The following is a 22,382-nucleotide window of genomic DNA, read 5'->3' on the forward strand; positions in this document are numbered from 1 at the left end:
TGGTGGTTACATTTTGTGAGTTATGACTATGTCATGTGACATTAAACTTGTTTAAATATTTGACTATGTGACTCCATGTTTAAGTTATACAATGATATAGTTTTTTGTGTTTTGTCCTTTAGATATGTGTTTAATAGCTTAAGTATTATGTGATGTAAATTTACAAATACAAGGAATTGACAATCTTGAGTAATTACTTTTATAGAGATATAAGTTCTATACTTCTACTTCATAGAGGTGTTATAACTTATAGTCCTAGTGGGATTTGAACCCCCAACTTTGGCTTTTGGCAATCGTTTAAATGACGCAGAACTATCCTAAAGTTAAATTAAATGTGATAGCTATTTCACCGGCAATTCTCATAATCCGTATTTTTTTTCATTATTTAAAGATAAATACTAGAAAATCTTACGATCCATGATCGATCCAACTCTAACCTCTTTGTGGGTTAAGATCCAATTTCAATCTTAGAGACAATGCTCCTTAATGTTTCTTGTAATATAATGTTATCCTCATTTTTTCATGTGTACTTAAGTAAATCTTATCTTACGAGAGGAAAACAATAGGAGCAAATGTTAGATTAAAATAATGTAAAATTGTTCATGCATTGAGAGAGAGTAGATGAATAAGGTTGTAAGTAAATAAAAGAATGGCCAAAGAGTTGTGTCTATGGATTCACAACATGGTATTTTTTTTGAAGGTATATTTTTTGCAGAATGTAGATACACCGATGATGATCAAGAGAATCTACACAAAAAAGAGCAAAACAAGATAACATATTTATGTTTTATTTATAAAGTTATTTTTTATTAATTTGTGTAAAATTTTTCAAGATGTGAGATAGTTTTTAGCTAAAAGCAAATTTGATGAAGCCAAAACTTTTCCAAATGCTCCTCTAATGTTGCAAAAATAAGTCCATTATTCAACTCAACTCAACCGAGCCACAATCCCAAACTAATTAAGGTTAACTATATGAATTATTTTTCTGCATTTTGTTCTATTTATAGACATATATTCTAAAAAATTTACCTATATTAAGTCCTCCCTTACTCTTTTATCCTACATACTTTTTTATTTTTATTTTTTTTTCTTCTTATATGTGCATAAAACCAGATCAAAGGAATATAGCCAGTCCCAAATCCTAATAAAGGGGGAGTGCTGCGGTGGGTTAATAGCCAGTGTAAAACTACTGTCACTTTCTATAAGTATAAATTTGTATAAGAAATACAAGCATGTACCAACCTCAGTGCCAAACCTAGTCAATTTTAGTGTAACATGCCTGAAATCTTTTCTTGTACTCTATCTGCCCCAAAGCATTTGCCTTGCTAACATCAAAAAATAAGCCTATTTCTGAGCCCCATTGTATCCATAAATATATACAAATATATGCCTATCTCTAAGGCCCATTTTATCCACACAACTATAAAATTAGCTATTACCGTGAGAGGTTGCTGTACTTTGCGGTGACGTCATGAACCAACCTGGAAAAAAAAGCATGGACCTTCTCCTACCTTCCAAAGCGCTGCGGTGGCACCATCCTCATCACCCATCGCCATTGATCGGACGGACCACAGATCCCGTGCCTGTGCCCAACTCATTATTACATCACCTTCCCCTATTAAACCAAGTAACCACGGTAATTAACATAACAACCAAAAAAAAGTTAGCGTTCCTCTCCCTCTCACCATCCTGTCGTCCTCTATCGAGCGAGGAATACAACACCCCACGCGACGCATCGCTCCTTCGAATCTCTTGATCCCCGTGGAGATCCTCTAAACCCTCTCTTCTCGATCTCTTCCGGCCGTCGGCTGGGTAGTCGCTCCGGATCCGGCCAGTTTTCCGTCGCTCCCCGCCGCCGGAGTCGACTCCGGGCCGATCTCGCGCCGTGAGCTGAGGATTTCTTGGGAAAATGGCGGGAGTGCGGCCTCCCAACATGGACGTCTTCGATGCGTACTTTAGGAGAGCGGATTTGGATCGCGATGGGAGGATTAGCGGGGCTGAGGCGGTTGCTTTCTTCCAAGGGTCCAATTTGCCCAAACACATCCTAGCTCAGGTATCTCGTTTCTTTCCTTTTGATTTCTTTTTTTCCTCTCGAATCTTGATTGTTTGGTTGGTGATTGGGTATGTATAGCTATTTTTCAAGATTTTGCTTGAATTCTGTTGGTCTTTTAGGGTCTGTAGATGAATGGATGTTTAAATTGGCTGGGGATCAGCGTGGATTGATTGATTTGTTTTTTCATTTGTTTAATATCTTTTCATTGGAATTCGATTCAGTTCTTATGATCTGGCCTTCGGAGTCTGTTAGGCTTTATTTCATTATAGAGGGGTGGGGGGGTGGGGGGACAAGAAAGCTAAAACTTGAAGGTTCACATCTCTTCTGTTTTCCATTGCTTTTTCTCCCTCTTGATCTTGTCTAACTTCGCTTAGTTTCTTTTTCTTAACTTACTGTTACAGTTTTGTGGAATTTTTTAATGGGTTCAGTTTTCCTTAAAGGTGTATCTAGATGTGTTTCAATTTTATATCAATGCTTAGAAGTTTGTCAGGCCCGATATTTATTCAAAGTGCCTATGTGTGTCACATATTCGTACTGATCACTACTGGAGTATTTTACTGGTTAAAGTTTCATATTGTGTTTTGCTCTCTGTATCTGTTATTATCGCATTCTGGTCATATGTAGATATGGACGTATGCTGATCAGAACCGAACTGGCTTCCTCGGGCGCCAAGAATTCTATAATGCATTGAAACTTGTAACCGTGGCACAAAGTGGGCGTGAACTAACACCTGATATCATAAAATCTGCATTATATGGTCCGGCTGCAGCTATGATTCCAGCACCGCAGATAAATCCTATGTCAACTCCTGCAGCTCAAATGGCTTCAGTCCCTACCCCTCCACCGCAAGTAAATACTATGCTGCCATCATCCACCCAAATGAGTGCTATGGCACCTGCTGCACCTCAAAATCTAGGCTTCAGGGGGCCACAGGTAGCTCCAAATGCAGGCATGAATCAACAGTTTTTCTCCTCGTCAAATGCCAATATCATTAGGCCACCTCAAGCAACACCTGCTGCGCCTTCACTTCAGCTGCATGGAGTCAATCAAGGACTTTCTGTGGGTAGCAATGTTGCTGGTCCACGTTTGCCAAGCTCAGTTGCACCAAACATGTCAATAGATTGGCTTGGCAGTACGACAGGTGGAACTGCAGTTGGGGCAACTTCTCAAGCTGTTAGGGGCATTAGCCCTTCACAGAACCCAAATGGATTTGGCTTGACATTATCTGGTACAACCCCTGGAGCGCCTCCTAAACTGCAAACACAATCTGCACCAGCATCCTCAGTGCAGCTGAAACCTCTGGATCCAGTCTTACAGTCACATGGAACTGCTGCTAATAATGATAAAAAAACATTGGCTGTATCTGGAAATGGTTTGATATCTGACTCAGCTTTTGGAGGGGATGCATTTTCTGCTACTTCTCAAGCAAAGCCAGATGTTTCTGCACCAACTTTTTCTGCAAGCACTTTGCCCAACTCCTCCAGGATCATGTCACCTGCTGGTTCTCAAAATTTAATTAGGCCAGGTCATCCTGATCCTTTACAGCATACCATGGAACTTCCTTCTGGTAGTAGTCAGCTTCAACAGACTCAGTCAATAGTTAAGCAAGATCAGCCAGATAAAATGCAGAGCTCTTTAGCATTGGCTACAGTTTCGGCTGGATCTCTCAGTTCAACTTCCAACCAATCGCAGCCTCAATGGCCAAGAATCACTCAATCTGATATTCAGAAGTACTCTGCTGTATTTGTAGAGGTAGACAAGGACAGAGATGGAAAGATCACAGGTGAACAGGCACGTAACCTGTTCCTAAGTTGGAGACTTCCTAGAGGTAGGCATTGTTCCATTACTTTTTGCTGTGTTAAAGTATAATCATTCCAAGGAGTGAGTACGATTTACTTCAAAATGTTATCAGCACCTTAAAGATAAACTGGAATCTGTTTGACATTATCATCTAGATATGAAATTAGAATTTTAGCTCTTGCTCTTAATGCCGAATTCTGTAAGCACAAAGTCTCAAAATTATATACCCAGGTATATATATATGCTCAAATGATTTTGTCTCTTTATGCTTCTGGTACTATCTTGGGCCGCATGTTTTTCTTTCTTTCTTTTTTTTTTTCTTGTTGTGCATGTAAGCTAATTAAAAGGGTAATTTACTTAACTTTCAAAAGGGTCATGATGAACTTGGAGAGCTAATATATCGGCACTGCTATCTTGTTGCTATCTTTTTATGATAAACTGCTAATGCAGTTTGTTCTCCTGAGTTTTCAGAGGTCCTAAGACAGGTGTGGGACTTATCAGACCAAGATAATGATAGCATGCTTTCTCTGAGAGAATTCTGTATTGCTCTCTTTCTGATGGAGCGGTACCGAGAAGGGCGTCCCCTTCCAGCTGTGCTTCCAAATTCCCTTAGGTATGATGAGGCATTGTTACATGCCACAAGTCAGCCTTCATCTTCATATGGTGGTCCAGCTTGGCAACCAAATCCTGGTATTTACCTATCTTTGCTTTTGTAGAAGTAATTTGAGGTTAGGACTGCAGTGATTTAGAACTTCCTCTATTTTAACTTTTTCTTGCAGTTGTTATTATACCACTAATCTTCACCCATTTGTTGTTGTTTGTTTATGGACTAGGCTTACCTCAGCAAGGGATCCTTGGATCTCGTCCCGTAATGCCAGCCACTGGAATGAGGCCGCCAATGCAAACTGTCCCTCTGCAGCCTGATGGTGCAGCACAGTCAGTTCAACAAAAGTCAAGAGTACCTGGATTGGATAATCACCTGGTAAACCGACTCAGCAAGGACGAGCAGAAAACAGTGAACTCAAGTTACCAGGAGGCAACAGATGCTGGGAAAAAAGTATTTTTGTCATCTTTTTTTTGTTTCAGTTATTAATTTTAAGTTGGATGGATGCTATCAATAATTCTTGATATTTACAATTTTAGCTTCATTTCTGTACCTCTATAGCCCACAATTTTACCTGTAAATGTTCATGTTTGTATGGTTTGTTTACATGGCATCCAATACTAGGATAACAAGGCTAGTGGACATTGGGCACTTAATATGTTATGGTAGCCAGTACCTAGATGTTTATTAGCCACTAGTACGGGTAACGGTCAACTTGTTTATTAACTGCCCCAAAAATTGTATAAGATCGCTAATCTTTATTTTAACATTTTTTTTCTTAATAATGATCCTTGAGATGTGGAGCTAGAATAATGGTCAGGTAGTTGATGTAGTCAACTAATGACAGCAAAGACCTAATTATTCTGTTAAAGGTCGCTTGTGCACTTACCATCCTCAGGAATTATAAAAAATATTAGAAACTTCAATTTTATTTCCTTCTTGTTTCTGCATCGTCCATGCCTTCTCACAAGCTTATACTTAAGCAGATTACATGATTCATCGCTATCATTTTGTTTTCTGGTTCTTTTTTTTTTTTGGCCAAAACCAAAAATTGCGCTATCTGAGTGATCTTTTTTATAGATCTACCTTGAAATTCGATAATCAGAAAATATAAAAGCGAAAACTTCTTCATGGGTTTATTGCTTTGAAATATCATGGAGGGAGCGAAAATATTTCATTCATGAATTCATATGCATGTCACAACTTTGTTGGATTCCTCTTTTTCTTCCCCTCGCTCTATCTTCGTCGGAGAAAGTCTGCATTTTTTTTTGGCTTAAATGTTTGTTTTTTTTGGCTTAAATGTTTGTTTTTTTTGGGTAATAAGTTTGTAGGTTTAAAGACAGATTTTCTAGATTTCCCTTTGCTCTTCTAAGTGCTTTGCACAAATGACCTTATGCCATTTGACAAATGATTGCTTGATATGTATAAAACATGCACAAGCATGCTAATGCATTCACACAAGAAATTGCATTATTGTTGTATATGGATGTCTGGAGGGTTGCTGGATGTGTGCTAATATGATCATTCCTGAAACTGTCAAGATGCACCAATTTTTTACGTTCTCCATTATTTCCTTTTCTTTTGAAGTATCCATCTCTTAAAGATTTAAGAATTTAGATATTGTATTTTAATCTTGATGATATCTTGTCTCTCTTCGGTGCTTCGCATGTTTTGATAAACTGAGTGAATTCTTATTTTGTTTATGAAATAATCTGCATGGGAACATATTCTGTTGCTGGTTCTTCTTTTGTACCTTTTACTTCTTTTAGTTTCTATTATCATGTAGTTATGGGCATATTGTTCTTGCAAGATAGGATGTACTAATTCTTTTCTTGTATGAAAGGTTCAAGAATTGGACAAGCAGATCCTAGATTCTAAAGAAAAGATTGAATTTTACCGCACCAAGATGCAAGAACTCGTGAGTCCCCTGCTTATTCCTTATATAATTTTCAAACAATGGAACTGTTCTGCATGAATGAGTCCAAACAACTAACTCATACTCGATTTCTCATTTCATCTCTTGAACTTTTTAAACAGCCTGATTTTGATGGCTATGTGTTAATACTAGCTAATATCTCTGTTTCCTTTCACTTTTTTGCTTATTATAGAAGTAAACTTCTTGAATCTGAGTAGTTGGAAGTACATATATACTTCATCTACATATATAATTTCCTTTTTTCGTCAACTCTCAGAAAGGCAATGAAACATGTTTGCCTTCTGTGTCATTTGAGATGATTCAAATTTTACAAATAAAATAAAATTACTTAATAGGGGGCAGAAGCAACCTTTAATGCACAAGGTTTTTCAACGAAATTTCTGCTATCTAATATATTTACTGAATCTGGAGACATGCAAATCGAAAATATTAAATCTGATGCATTTTTTCTGGAATGAGTTTTGAAATATCTCACATAGACAATCAGTTCTATGGAAATTAGATCAGCATCTAAGAAGATTAACAATGGTATAACCATTACATGTCTAGAGGGTGAGTTCTAAATGTGGATCTAATTTGAAAACTTCTGCTAAAGTGATCCTTGTGTTATATCAAGGTTGTCAGAGGATGAATTGTACATTTAGAAGGATCTTTCAAAAGAAACACATTCTTAAGGTTGGAGTTGGAGGTTATATTATCATTTGGCAGGTTATACATTTTACTGAGAGGTACTGATCATGAAGTGACTCTCTAAAATAGATTATGATGTGGAGGAATTAACATATGTTGGTGTATATATATCTGAAAGTGAGTCTTTTTTTTAAATGAATTTAAGGCAATGGGATCTTCTTTGTAGGGTGTAATCAAGCCAGGCTTGATTGAGCCTAAGCACTGGCTATCATCACCTTGGTGGTGGACCATGCTTTATGCGCGACAATACTGGATGCCAAAAAATGTGTATCCTCAACGAAATTGTCAGCTATTGTTTAAAAAATTCTAATGTTTAGAGCATAGTAAATTTTGAATTTGAAATGCTTTGATTAGAAAAAGGTAGGTATAACCATGAAATGCTAAATATTAATTTGATAAATATTGTTAAGTGAATAAAATTCTAGCACTGTTATGTGGATAATTTAATATAACACATTTAGTTGCCTTCTTGCTCTGCACCCTTTTTGTTTGATAGTTGTGTTTCTACTTTCTAATAATGCAATTCTTCTTTGTGTGATTAAGGTTCTTTACAAAAGCAGGTGTGACAACAGACTGAATGAGATCACTGAAAGGGCATCTGCTGATAGGCGTGAGGTACTATACTATTAAAAAAACAAAAAAAATAAAGATTCTGCATTTGTGGATCTATGCTACTTATGTTGCTGTTATTTTGTATGTGGATTGTTTTGCAATCTTACTGTTTTCTACTTATATTTGAAACTTGTGTCAAGAGAAATCTCAGAGCATGGAGATGCTGTCACTAGTCTTGTTAAAGCTGTTCATATATTTGTTTGAAGGTGTTTCCTTCTTTCCTTTTTGTTTCTTTGTTTTATAATGTTTCTTCATCAATGGTTAGCTTCTAGTAATCCTTGCTTTGGAATTCTAATTTTTTCTCTTGTTCTGTGCTGAGTGATTTTGATGCATCTTAATGCTTTGTACAACTTATGTTGAAGCGCCCAAATCGTTCTCATTTACGCAATGTATCAGTAGTTTTTGGTGTTGAACTATGAAGTTTATAAACATTTTGACTGCTATCCCAATGTTCTCCATGCTTGAGGTGGTCATATTTTAATTTACACAGTTTGATTTTAAAACAACAGCTTGCTTCGAGTAAGTCACTCTGCATTTTTTCTTCATTTAAGCTGCTAAAAAAAAGATCTAGAGTGCCTCGGCCACCATTTGGACAGAAGAAATATTATATTGTTAGAAGCATGGAAGGTATATAAGATGAGAATAAGATTTAGTGCCATGAATCTTTGTCATGGTATTGATAATGAAAAAGTCATTAGAGGTCTTCAATGAATCAGCCATATCTTCTTCATCCGACTTTCTTTTAGGGTGATTCAAGATATTGTTAGAAAACTGGCTCGATGCTGAACATATTGTAAGCGGTCTCATATGATGATTTTTTTTTTTTGGTTTTGGTGTTGGTAAAGCTTCCTTTTGGATTGATGTGCATGAGGATGCCTTTTGCAAAACTTGAGTTTGTTGGTTACCTGGAAGTCAAGTGCCACCCATAAAATGGTACTTGAGGTTTGGTGATCGTCCAGACTTCAGAGTATGTTTTATTCCACCATTTGATCTTGGCACAAATCACAAAGTGATGGATTTCATGCTTTTTCAAACATAACTTTAAGTGTAGGCGTGCAATCCTTTGGAGCTTTAACGGTCATCCATTATGTTTTACTTGTATGAGATCCCTTTACAGACATTTGAATCCTCTTTGGCTTTAGTTTTACATATGATTTGGGCATGTGGCAACTAGAATGCCCCTCACTTGCATTAATAGGTTATGCATCTGCAAAGCCAGATCATTTTAGTTTCATCAATCTTTGTATTTGTATGTATAATATGGTTGCTAACATCCTTGCCTGTCATTTTTGTCTATTGCTACTTAAGATCACACTGTTTGAGTTCAGAGCTTTTGTTCTTGGTTGCAAGTTTGAAGTGATGTTAGCACAGGAAGCTACTCATTCCTTGTCTTGTCAAGGCCAATTATGGCTGGAAAATTAACTATCATCAAGGTTAAGGTGAAAGTTTATACTAGGGTGCATTTGGGTTTTTGGAGGTAGTCTTGAGGAAGGATGTTTTTGCAGTGAGTGGATTCTTCAGATTCTTGGTTGAATCAAGATGTTTCATCCTTGGTACTTGTTAATGAAAATGCATCAACTAGTTAGTTTCCACCTAAGATGCACCTTCCCTCCTTTTTGTTTATATCGTCTTTGCTGATGTCCTCTCATGAGCCATAAACTAGAGCCTTCCCTTGTGTTTTCATGGGTAGTAGGGATATGAGATTTTGAGTTTTTAACCACTCCTAGGCCAGTTTAGGTGAAAACAGAATCATTAAGGAGATTATTTGTAAACATTGCAGCAATTCTAGCCAAAGAATTGGTTGGTCTAGATGTGCAACCGACATAGCCTCCATATGTTGCAACTATGGATGGAATCTTAGATCGGGAAGAGTTTAATTAAGGTTTGCCGAACCAGTACTGTGACTTATACTAATCGGCTACTGGTATGATATGGGTCCATACTCCATACCATGCCATGCCGGAATGTACCGAAACATGGAGAGGGAGAAGGAGAGGGAGGAAGAGAGAGAGGAAGGGAGGGAGAGGAAGGAGGGACATAGAGAGAGAGAGAGAGAGAGAGAGAGAGAGAGGTGGAGCCACCATGGCATTGCTGCCGCCAGCGGAGGCGAAGGGGGGTTGATGGGAGAGGGGGAGGGCGAGAGAGAAGAAGAGGAAGAGAGGGAGTGAGAGGGGTGAGACATGGGATTCGGGTGGTGGGGAGGCTTGGCTTGGCCATTGATTGAGCGGCGGGGTTCGGCAAGGAAATTGGGGTCTCGCCGAAGGGGGGGAAGAGAGAGGGAGGGATGGGGGTGGGAGAGAGGCTTACTTAGGATTATCGTCAGTCGTGTCAGTTAGCAAAGGTGAGACAAGAACGAGCGAACGGGAGAGACTAAGAGACGAAGGAACCCTCGAATCGAACGACCTTGAACGAACCCACAAATCAAATGACCTTGAACAAACCCTAAGCCCTGTCTCAAATATGTAAGCTAAACTGTGGTGGTAACCGACTAGTCTTGTTCAGTACACTTTGAACTGACTAGTTTGGCAGGGTTTGGCAATCTTCGGTTTAATGGGACATCATTTCAATTAAATTTGAAATACCAGATTTTGATATTCTAGAACTTGCTGTAACTCCAATTTTTTCGAGACTATAACGGTCACTTTCATATATTGAATTTAATGGGATCCTCTATTCATGTCATGGGCAAATTGAACTTATAGGAGGTTGCTGACCTTGATGACTTACAAGTTTGCAGATTGTCTGCCAGGGTGAATGATTAATGGCTCCACTGATAACTGAACCGGGATGGATCCATCTTATTTGCTTCCTGATGAGGGTCTACCTGGTTTATAATCCCAAGGAATATATGTGAGACCTGCTTTCTTTTACTTGTTCTTGGAGAAGTGCAGCTAAATTAAGAGTTGTGGAATGAAGTCATCGAGCTTTATTGCTTTTTCTTCTATGTTAGCAGTATTTCAAAAAGCTGCTTCACTGATAAGACTAAAAATTGCGTCTGGTATGTTAAATTGGCTAACATTCAATCCTGAATCATGTAAAATGAGCTAATCATATAGTTTTCCTGACATTTATGCATCTTCTAAAAGTGAACGGATCAGTGCTTTCAGCACTAGTTTCCCCATTTTAGAACTTGTCCTGATGTTCTGGGTTTGCATCTTTTAATGAAGGTTGATGCTGCATTAGATGGTCTTGCATATTATGTTACCATTGAGGGTAGTGTTAATGAAGTTAGAAGTTTTTAACATCGTGCTTACCATATACTTCAATATAAACTTCATTTTCTTTGATGGCCGTGGTTCTTGTCATCATTTTTATGATATCTGGCTTATTATCAGTTTTGTGCATCCAGTCATCAAACTATGTTTGAGATGTGTATAATGGTTGTCCTTTTCCTCGGGATTTTCCTTGGGAAATGTGACTGAACAGTGTTTGGTGTCAGGTTGAGTCACTGGCAAAAAAATATGAAGAAAAGTACAAGCAAGTTGGAGAATTAGCTTCAAAACTGGCAGTGGAGGAGGCTACATTTCGTGATATTCAGGTAATTACAGCATAGTAACTTAAAAAGGTCGTACAAAAGTTATCCTTTTCATATCTTTGAGCTTCTTTTATGGAACTGCTCCAGCTAATTTCCTAATATCTGATAGACTGAACTTACCTGATTCACCTGTAGGAGAGAAAACTGGAACTATATAATGCATTAGTTAAAATGGAACAAGGTGGAAGTGCTGATGGTCTGCTTCAGGTAAACTTTACTTTTACTAGATTTAATCTTTCCTTGTTTGATAATTTTCACTCAGTTTCAGTACTTTGTCTGCAGGTTCGTGCTGATCGAATACAATGTGATCTTGAGGAGCTAGAGAAAGCTTTGAATGAACGTTGCAAGCAACATGGATTGCATGTTAAGCCAGCTACATCAATTGAGCTTCCCTTTGGTACTTCTGATTTCCTGCTGACACATAATTTGTTCTTAGTGCGAATTAAATCTTGATTTGATTTTGTCCAGTAGTTGTATCATGAGTTTAAAGTTTCGGAAGCATTAATAATTTTTGATTTGTTTCTAAGAGTTGTCAGTTGGATGCTTTATGTTGTTTATAACCTTCAAGTTAATCATCTGCTTCTGTCCAAGTTGTCACAAAATTAGCAAGGTTGATTATATGTTAGCACAAGTTTCAATATATATTCTTTTAGCAGGATGCTTGTTTCACTTGCAATTATTTAAATGGTTTCTCGTTGAATTCCACTCTTGTTCAACCATAGCAACAACGTCAAAAGAAAAATAGATATATATTGGACTGTCTACCGTATTTTTGCTTCAAAAAGTTTTATGAGAAACTGGGAAATTGTTAGACATATTGTAGATTAGGAGAGGTATCTAAATAAAAGACATCTTGATAAAAATAGCTGGATTATAACATATACATAGAAAATGCAAACCTCCTATAACATGCTGAATCTGCGATATGGGGGTCAGAATCCAAATTCAAATTTATGCCACACGCATGCAACACAATCATACCATGTGTTGAACTCTGTGGATTAGAAGGTTCACAATCTTGATACGGGATTCTGCACCGGTACTATGTTGATATATCGTTGGTATGTCCGAGTACGGGGATCGGTTTGGTGTATCAAGACTTGGTATGCCCCCCTGCTCTATACCAAGCCTTGGTTTGGTATTGGTACGGTATAGTATGCTCGGTATGGTGCGGTACGCATTGGTATTTTGAACCTTGGATTAGATAGTTTCCTGAAGCATTTCCTGATCTTGGTTTATATTTGGAGTTATCACTTTATTGCTTTACATTGTTTTCTTCCAACCAGTTAATCATCTTTTGTATCAAAATTATCAAAAAGAATTTAGCACCGTTGATTCTTGCAAAGGCAATAGTTGATAATGGCCAATAAGACAATGCCACCAGAAGTTTGCAATATGTATTCTCTTAACAGGCTATTCCCTCCATTTTAGTTACATCTTGGTTCCTTGTTACGTTCCATGCTTGTTGAATCACAAGAACAACACAATGGGAGAAGGAAAAAAAGGGTTTGACTTGTTTTGTTGTTGGAATAAGTCTTGTTTAACAAAAATCCATGAGCAATTTTAAGTTATTGGAGATATAATAGATCACGAGGGATTTCTGTTAAAAAAAAAATCTCAATAATGTAATATTTGGACGAGGTGCTTTTACATGATTACATTTGTATCAATTAATGGTCGACAAAAATTTTAACTGAAATTAGTCCCATTATTATAGCTTGTCGTTTGCACTTCTTGGCAGCAAATTTTGAGCTTAATATGCAGTACAGTCTGTTTTATCTAATCATATTATTTTTGGCCTTTTTATGATCTTCTCAATTTAATCTCCTTTTTATTTTTTCGTTAATGTTTTCTTATTCGCTTATCCACTCTTTTTTGATGAATAGCTCCTTTTCTTTGGATCTTGTCAAAGGTTGGCAACCTGGCACACAAGAGGGGGCAGCTGATTGGGATGAAGACTGGGACAAATTTGAAGATGAAGGTATACTGCTTTGCCTTGAGTATACAAATTTGGATGAACTTTTCTTTCTTTTTTTCTTACAAAAAAGATGTTTCAGTTTATAAGTTTGCTCAAAGTTGCCTATGATGCTACAATTATGGAGGCCCGAAAAAATCACTTGGAATTGTGATGCTTCCATCCACTATCTGAACTTGTTTTCCTAGGAAGAAAAGTTGAATATGTATGTAATTGTTTAAATCATTTTTTGTATGATTAGCCATTTGGCTCGTGCAATGCATGTAAATTATTTAAATAGAGGGATATAGGCAGTTCACCAAGGGAGATTTTTTAGGCGCTTTGGTAGGCATATTGCCTAGGCATCTATCACTTTCATGAATCTCATGCAAGTAAGGATTAAAGTATCATACTGAGCTAGTCCATATTGGATAGATATGGCCATGGTTTAGAGATATGCACCCTTGAATCGTGCTTATTGGTGTATGTTGTTTCAGCAAGCACATTTTTTGGTATGACTCGGTATGGCATGTTATGTAACATGCTAGCCCTTGACCAGTGTCGACTCAACACCATATGGTACTAGATGCAAGTAGTGCAGCTACCCTAGGTTGGGTACTAGATGCCTAAAGGCCTCCTAGACTCCTAGTTTTATATTGCTATGTTGATTATGGTTCAATACATTAGTGCAGCTCGAAAATGTTTACATGATAAAGCAACTCCTGTTATAGTTGCACTAGCGAACTTAGATTTTAAATAAACTTTAGATAGTTCAAGAATGATGGAACATAGTTAACATTTTTCCCTTTAGTATTGGTAAAATTCTTGAATTACTATTGACCTTTTCCTTATTTGGATGATTCTCTGAGTTATTCACAATAGATTGATGAATTATGCATGATTAATGCAAGGAGCCTTCGTTAATTAAAAATCAACAATGCTATATGTTGTTGGTGGTCTTATTCTTGCTATTTTATTATTCTTACTCATCTTATACTTTGCTCTCATGAATAAATATATAAATATATAAATATATCAGTAATATTAACGTGATGTTTGGCATCACTTTTATTTTTTCTATTTCCACAAATAGAAAAATAGAAAATTTGTTTCCATTTTTTTTGATGTTTAAAAAACAAACATATTTGCTATAGTCAATCAATTTTAAAAACGCAAACATGGCGATGCTGGCAGAGGTGATGGTGATAGTGACTGAGGTAGTGGACGTTCTGGTGGTGTTGGTGATGGGGACGATGGCAATGTGGAGGCAATGATGATGGGACTATCGTGATGATGGGGGCATCGGCAATGTGATGAAGGCGACTATGATAGTGGTGGTGATGTAGTGGAGGTGGTGGTAGGATGCCAGCATGGACTGTCGTACTGCCCAATATGAGGCATACAACTTGGTGTCGGATGTACCGTTTCATACCGGATGGAAACTGATATAAAATCTGAGTTCAGGTTGGTACAGGCCCTATACTGAGACGTACCAAGGTATGTACCAACCTATACCAAGATTTACCGACACGTATCGAGACGTATCAAGATAAAAAATGAGAAAATGGTTGGAGAGTTGTTTTGGTATGGGGTGCGTACTACACTGTACTGACCTGTATTATACCGAACTGATGAGGTACCGGTACGTTACCTGGTATTGAGGTTGCGAATAATGGGTGTTGGGCTATGTGGTAGAGGCGGCAATGGTTTGGCGATAATGGCATTGGAGGTGGTGATGATGGTGGCGGTGGTGTGGCGAAGACGATGATGGCGGCGATGGTGGCGGAGGTGGAGGCAGAGAACGATTTTTGAATATATTGAAAGTAAGGATTTCTTCCTTTGATTTTTTTTCAAAAAATAATGAAAATAAATTTTGAAAAATAGAAAAAAAAAGTAGAACCAAACATGTTTGTTATCTTGGTTCCTGTGATTTTGTTGTTAAAAATAAAAAACACGAAAAAAGTGATGCCAAACAAGCCCTAAGTGATTTATTTTATTTGTTTTTTCAATTAACCAAATTCTTTCCAACTTTTTGATGAATCTTCTACTTTTTTGAATTATGAATCTTCTAGCTGGATCATTTTTGAATCCAAACTTGTGGTCGTGAGTCTAGTGCCTACACCCTAATTTAGTTGAGTCAAACTGATGCATATCGCCCCATACCGGATGTACTGAATTGTAGTGGTAATGAATTGAGACTCAGTGCGGCGGGCATACCGAGTCTCGATATGCTAAACCGAACCCAGTACTAGGCATACCGACACTGTACCAGCATGGTACCAGTGTGCAATTTGGTATCAAAACTTTGGTTGACATACCATTTTGATGCTTTCCAAATAATGCTTTAAATAGAGAAGCAAGTACATAAGCTAAAAGCGTGTATATCTACTTGTCCACTTTTAATTAGTCAATGAGATAACAACCATCCGTCAGATACATTTTTTCCCTTTCCTCATTCCGATGCTATTTGTTTAGGTTATAGATGTCCGATGAGAAATTACTATATCTGTCATGTACGTAACCCCAGTTAGTTTGGGATTAAGGCATAGTTGAGTTGAGTTGACAAATTGCTATATTTGTGTTACATTGTTGCGTAACTTTGAGCTCAGGTACACTTAGCTGCCTACTCATTCAATTTAGGCCGTTAAGGCAGTCATTGTCTCGACAATTTGACAACATTGGATGCTAAATAGGTGATGATGAATGGTTCTGATCCCAACACATGTGTGCTTATGATTGATACTTGTGGAAAGAGTATTTAATGGATGGGGCAATCTTTTCAACCCATGAAATATCAAGATGTACGTTTTCTTAGTATCATTTTTTTTAAAATTGATGTGAATTATTTGGGATGCAATGCATGTCACTGATTCAAGAGAAGGGTGTATAATGGATGATTCTGACCCATCATGTTTGTTGCATGCTATTTGATTAAGTGGAAGGAATATTTGATGGTTGTCCATGTTCCCATGAATGCTTCAATGTTTTGGGATTTATTTCTTCCATGTTAAAAATGTTGCATGGGTGATTCCTTTGATTCATTGTGGAAGGTGCATCCAATGGATGGCTGCAATTCCATCAACCAGTGAAATGTCTGGAATTGGTTTTTCATCATCGTTATTTATTCCAGGAAACAAGATTTAACAAATACACTCATTTTTTAATATCTGTCTCTCTCCTGAGAAAGAATCAATGTGAATGTATTTGCTTAAAGAGGTGATGTGTTTACAGGGGCCACAGTCATGCGTATCATATCGAAACCTTATGCTATAGAGATGAATATGCATGCATATCATCATGTTGAAATATTAAAATATCTTTAATAAGGCTGAACATTTTGTGGAATTTATGTTAAGCTACAGACTTCATTTTGTGATGTTAACCTTAAGTTTGGTGACATTGAGAGATGCTAGTCTTCACAGTCAACTTCACTAGATAAATATTCTGGCACTTCTTCATCAAAGTAGACATATATTAATTTCTAATGTTTAATTTAGTTATTTGGTTCTCATTTGAGTCATGTGAGTTGTGGTTCTGTATCCCCGCATTCACATCATGGCTGAATATGTTTGTAGCATGACACAAGGTCCACCATCAAAATTGTGTTGAACAAGCCCATGATTTTGGTTATTGGCATTGATTGAGGACCACATGCTCATCCGAGATGGCCTGGATGGATAGGCACTTCATTTGTAGTTGAGTCCTAGTCAGTTTAAACATGTTTTATTAGTTGTTTTCTTTTCTGTTTCAGTTTGCCATGAGTCCTTACAGTAGTAGAATTGAAATTTGGAGAATGTTCCAAAGTCCAAGTTAGGAGTCCAACGGTAGTCCTCCTTAAATTAGGACAAACATTCTGCTATCACCAAGGATATTCTGCTATAACTCAGGTGGCAGAACAGAACCATTTGGTAGCTTATGAGCTTACCAATGCTTAAAGAATCAAACACTTCGGATATTGCATAGAAGATATATGACTGTTTTACCGAAAGACTGTCAGAACGCCCATTGATTAGGGTTTTGTCATTTTGTTTGTATGGATGACAATTTGGTTGATTTGACTTCTCTTTAAGTTTTCTTATTTCATTTATAATGTCTCTAACACAAATGAGAGCCCCTGGAGCACTCTTAAATCTACCTTTTCGTAGGCTAATGATGTTTTTTTTTAAAAGTTAATGAAGTTCCCTCACTTGTTTTAAAATTTTTATTGCTCACTTTTTCTGGTAGAGTGCTAACTCTTAACCAACCCTGCGGTGCCTGTTTTGTAGAATCTTTATGTCACCTTGGTATTTGATTCCAAGGAGGTAGGTAGGTGACTGCTTTGCTGGCCATGTTGTTGATGCAGCGGGGAAGTGAGGGATGGGTAGAACACTGTCTTATTAATCATTATCTTTTTCCCTTTTCCCTTTGGTTTCATATCCGTTTTATATTACCAAGATTGGAGAGAATTTTTGGACCCTATTCTGTAGCTTGACCTCAGATCGTATCTCGTTTCATTTTCAAGCAAACCCTACTGTGCATACATTAGAATTATCCACTTCTATGTGTCATTATTCTGATCTCACCTGACCTCTCATACTCAGATGGTGCAATGTTAGTCTGCTGTGTGTCATGCAAACTTTTTAATGTCATTTATCTACCTTCTCATGCATTTGTTGCTTTGGGATGAGCATTCTTCTAGGTAGTCTTTCCGCGCGCACACACACAAAAGACAAATACCAGCAATGCATTAGTGCTTTTATTGTCAGTCATGCTAAACAGAGTGCTGATACTGCTATTGTTTGCAGAAGTCTGAACATGCAGACTTTCAGATAGAAGCAAGATTCTTTATGCATAGCAGGGTCTGACCCTTTGCTTCTGCTTGCAGGCTTGGGATGAGACTTTTATTTGTGTTCTTTAAATTTAAACTGAGACACTCAGAATTAACTTGGAATAAACTTCTCTTTCTTTTGCCTTTTGTTATTTAGTTGGGCTTTCCTTAAGCCTGATGATAGCAAAACTTACTTTCCACCCCTAGCCAATGCTTATTTCCATATTATGAAGGATTGTATGAAATTTGTTTCCTTTCACATATTTCTATGCATGTGATGCAAATCTAACATGTTAGTGACTTCAAAAAGGAGATATGACCTACCTAAGAATGCAGTTAGTACATGCTTCTCTGTTAATCCTATGTAGGCCTTCTTGAATTTACCTCCCTCTTTCTTATGGTATGTAAAAACTTTTGGCAATCACCATAACCAACCAAGTCATATTCTCCTTTGATTAAAGCCTCTTTTAAGTCCTTTTGCATGACCTTTGCCCATGTTTTGTTTGTTCTTTTTGTAATGTGGTTTCAGATCTCTTGTTTTCAACTTTTAATTCTACATGTATCATTATTTTTTCTATGTCTAAGAGTGCATCCCTGCAAGTTTCTGTTTTACTGGCTACTCCCATCTCGTCCTTTTCACATTTGTTTCTTTGAAATCTTGATGTTTCTTTTTTTATTTTGAAAATGTTAATAATTTATAGTCAAGCTTACTAGTGCTTGCCATGTATGTGCCTGAGATATGTGCATACAGTGAATTGGAATCTTTTAAGCCAAGTGCAATTTGGCAGGAATATATGATGAAACTTATCATGGTCATCTGTTGCCTTATTTACACTTTCAGGATTCATGGTTGTAAAGGATCTCGGTGTAGAAGTAGAAAATTTTGTTTCTGCTTCAAATCCCAAGTCTCCCACAGTTTGGAGTGATAAAGCTTCTATGGATGAGTTTTCTCCTGTTGCATCTTCTTCTAATGCTAATAGCAAGAACGAGAAGCCTTTTAGTACTAGTGAACAGATAACTGAGAGTGGATCGGCCTATGATCAAAGTGATGAAGGATTAACAAGAAGTCCTGGCAGTCCTGGAAGGAGTACTTTTGAAAGCCCATTTCGCGCTGCACAGTTTGATGTGCATGATATTTCTCCTCGCACCAAAGAAAGTCACAGGTACAAGTATTTTGTTTTTGTTTTATGATACTTCTTTAATAAAGTTTATGGTTTAAAAGTGACCCTGAACCACATTAAAAGGAAAAAAATCCCATCTGCAATGTGTATTAGCATCTTATAATGAGATGTCTACTGTTCTGTCACTTCAATATATGACTTGAAAATTTTCTACTTTTTTCATAGATCTGCAATTTTAGTCATTTTTTATATAGCATCTTTTTCCTGATATATTTACTTATTTTATTTATTATTTTAAATTTTTTGTTGGTCATAATGTATTCACCAATGTTGAGCATTACAAGAAATTATTTAAAACTATCCCTAAATATAAACCTTGCTGTAATCTACTAAAATCTTGCATACTATCCTAGCCTACAATTCTATTGCTACACGTTGTTCTCTCACAATGTGTATTCAACCAGGGGTTGAAGTTTGCATTCTTCTTTTTCAAAAACATGTTATACTTTTTTTCTTTATTGAGAGAATCAAGAGAAGAATAAGTCTATATTTTCTTTATCAAAAGAAACAACACAAAATTTGCTTATGGTAAAAGTTTCGTTTGCATATTATTGCACAATTTCTGATGCTTTGTTACGCATTAATCCTCTTTTTGGCTTTTATGTTTTAGTTTATGACTTTTCAGGCATTATCCTGATGATCATACTTCTGTAAATTCATAATAATTTTTCACAAAGAATGGCTGGTGTGCAGCAAAACACTTAGGTTCTGTTCAAATGCTGAGAATGTTAGAGTAGAATTCCAGAGAAAAGTCTTCTTTTCCATTGTTTGGCTACGGAAGAAAATTGGGAAATGAAAATAAGGAGAAAGTAAATGGCCAACATACTCTAACTGGTCTAAAAATTTTTCTCTAGAAGATAGTGAATCAGGATAACTCCCCATATGCTGACCTCTTCCAATATGGTTCCTTCTCTCTGCAATTTTTTCAATTCAACTAGGCTTGAGAAAAATCTCTATTATCTTTACCTTCACATTGTTTTGTATTCCTCAATTGATCGACTTTTCCTTCCTTTCTTTTTCTTAGCAATCAAATAGAGCTTTATGTACATGAAATCATATATTGAAAAAATTTGTGGCCTTCTGAATCTTAAGCTATTTGTTCTCTTAGTATTTAATTCTATTTATGTTGCTTGATCATTATTATAATCTTACTTGCTCGTAAATATTTGGCATGTAGTGATTATGGTGGTGCTGAATCGTCTGTATTTGGTGATAAGTTTGCTGATGAGGCCTCGTGGAATTTTGATGATACTGATTCAGTATGGGGTTCTAATGCAATACATTTGAAGGTAAAAATGCTCTCTCTTTGACAAGCAGTTCTTTTTATATTTCCTCTCGCGTGATGCAAAGTGCTTGTATCTGATTATTGGACACACCTTATATTTATTTTCTTATGTAGGAGACTGATCATGAGAGGACCACAGAGAACTCTTTCTTTGGCTCTGAAGACTTTGGTCTAAATCCGATTAAAGTAGACCCCTTGAGTGCTGTTAGTGTATCTGGGAAGGAGAAGAAAAGTTTATTCTTTGAGGATTCTGTTCCAAATTCTCCATTTTACAACTCTGGTTCGTCACCGATGTTTAATGAGGGGCGAGGAGATGACTCCTTCAACAGTTTTAGTAAATTTGATTCCTTTAGGATGCATGACAGCAAATTTTATCCTCCAGGCGGGAGCGTTACAAAGTTTGACTCCATTAGCAGCAGCAGAGATTTTAGTCACATTCAGAAATTCGAATCATTTGATGATGCAGACCCCTTTGGCTCGACTGGACCTTTCAAGTCTTCATGAATCCTTTATCGTAGGTAAGGTTTGGATAATTGGGGTCCTTGCTGGAAGATATTGCACCAAGGAGAAGTTTCTGCTTTGTGCCATGATGCAAGGATACTATTTTTGGAGCAAGATGTTCAATTTCATATGCGCTAAGATCCCTTGACATCTTGGCTATATGCTTTGGACTTAATTTTCTTTTATCGGCATTCTTTTGTTTTTCGGTATTATATGTTGTTTTGTCTTTTAGGTTTTAGGTTTGCTTTGTCTGTGCCTCAAAGTCTTGTTTCAGTTAGCCTACTTGTTCACCTCGTATCATGTATAGGCTAATATTTGTGACTTGAGCATTGCAGAATGGTAGTCATTTTTGGTTGAAAATAATTTCACGGCATACAAGGGACAGATTGAAGCATCAGAAATCTTGTGTTTAGCATCCTCGGTTGTAAGGAAATGCACTGACGATTTTAAACAGTACAGTGATGAAATTGACATCCCTTATATTTGTGCGAATGATTTTGTACATATTGATATGGTAATTATCTTGGTTTGTCTTGCATTTATATTTTGTCAGTCTTTTGTTACTGGGAATTGAAAGTTTTGCTACTCTAAATGTAGGGTCCGAGTAGGTTCACAGTAATTCTTTGGTATCTTGGACTTTTGGCTAGACGACAGTCAGAGATTAGTAACCTGCTGAATCTAGTGAATGTGAAATATGGCATGGAATCAGCGATGTTACAGCAGGGGTATGTAATTGCAGTTGTGACATGACATCAATAACTCACCATTTCAGCACCATGTACAGTTTTTGGCTGTAGATTTGATTGACATCCCATATAGGCTTGTCAATGTTGATTATCTGTTTGCAACCATCAAAACTGATGTGATCAGGAGGATTTATCTGTTTTCAATGACTTTAATGGAGGCAAAAGGTTTGGGAAACGTTCTGTTGGGTTAAAATTTTAATGTAGAGGGAAAAAAATTGGGTAGGGCAGGAATAGGTCTGGTTGGGTGTCCTTGTTGCTCGGGCTGCAGGCTGGGTTTAGGTTTTGGAAATTTTTGCCAGGCCCGAGCCCATAATCCAATCAAGTTGTTCTAGATCTAAGCCGCGGGTTGAATTATATCCCACCGTATTTGTTTCCGTATTCAATTTGTATTGGATTTGGATACTATTTTTTTTATTTTTGATTCGATCGGATCTAGATAGTCAGTTCAAAAATCTTTCAGATACGGATATGGATGCAAATAATTTTCTCAGATTCTGATTCGGATATCCAGTGATTAACCAAACCTAAATTAAAAATAATCAGAACATGGGATGACTCTCATTTAAGATAATAATCCGAATATAGAATACTTGATTCAAATAAAATCTTTAGATTCACCCTGCATGACTAAAAGGCTCAAATTTCTCATTCATCCATTTCACCCCTATTTTCTTTCGT

The 22,382-nt window shown here is 36.9% G+C and overlaps 1 protein-coding gene across 1 annotated transcript; it reads left to right on the top strand.

Moving 5' to 3' along the window:
• Nucleotides 1–1,625: 1,625 nt before the first annotated feature.
• LOC120107260 (uncharacterized) lies at nt 1,626–21,496 on the top strand. Its single transcript, XM_039120471.3, has 13 exons — nt 1,626–2,053; nt 2,678–3,881; nt 4,325–4,543; nt 4,687–4,910; nt 6,301–6,375; nt 7,627–7,698; nt 11,135–11,233; nt 11,366–11,437; nt 11,513–11,627; nt 13,143–13,211; nt 18,833–19,154; nt 20,350–20,461; nt 20,572–21,496. Exons 1-13 carry the CDS (start codon nt 1,910–1,912, stop codon nt 20,959–20,961), a joined length of 3,117 nt encoding a protein of 1,038 aa, XP_038976399.2. The 5' UTR covers nt 1,626–1,909; the 3' UTR covers nt 20,962–21,496.
• Nucleotides 21,497–22,382: the final 886 nt, after the last annotated feature.

This window comes from Phoenix dactylifera, chromosome 3 (assembly GCF_051530095.1).
Source record: "Phoenix dactylifera cultivar Ajwa chromosome 3, Ajwa_hap1_PhDact_Kaust_v1.1, whole genome shotgun sequence".
Taxonomy (NCBI): Eukaryota; Viridiplantae; Streptophyta; class Magnoliopsida; order Arecales; family Arecaceae; genus Phoenix; species Phoenix dactylifera.

Excerpts from the sequence above, each read along its gene's own strand:
- LOC120107260 (XM_039120471.3), top strand. The coding sequence starts at position 1,910 with ATGGCGGGAGTGCGGCCTCCCAACATGGACGTCTTCGATGCGTACTTT. Across the intron at positions 4,544-4,686 it reads AGCTTGGCAACCAAATCCTG|GCTTACCTCAGCAAGGGATC; the intron begins GTATTTACCTAT and ends TTTATGGACTAG. Across the intron at positions 19,155-20,349 it reads CGCACCAAAGAAAGTCACAG|TGATTATGGTGGTGCTGAAT; the intron begins GTACAAGTATTT and ends TTTGGCATGTAG.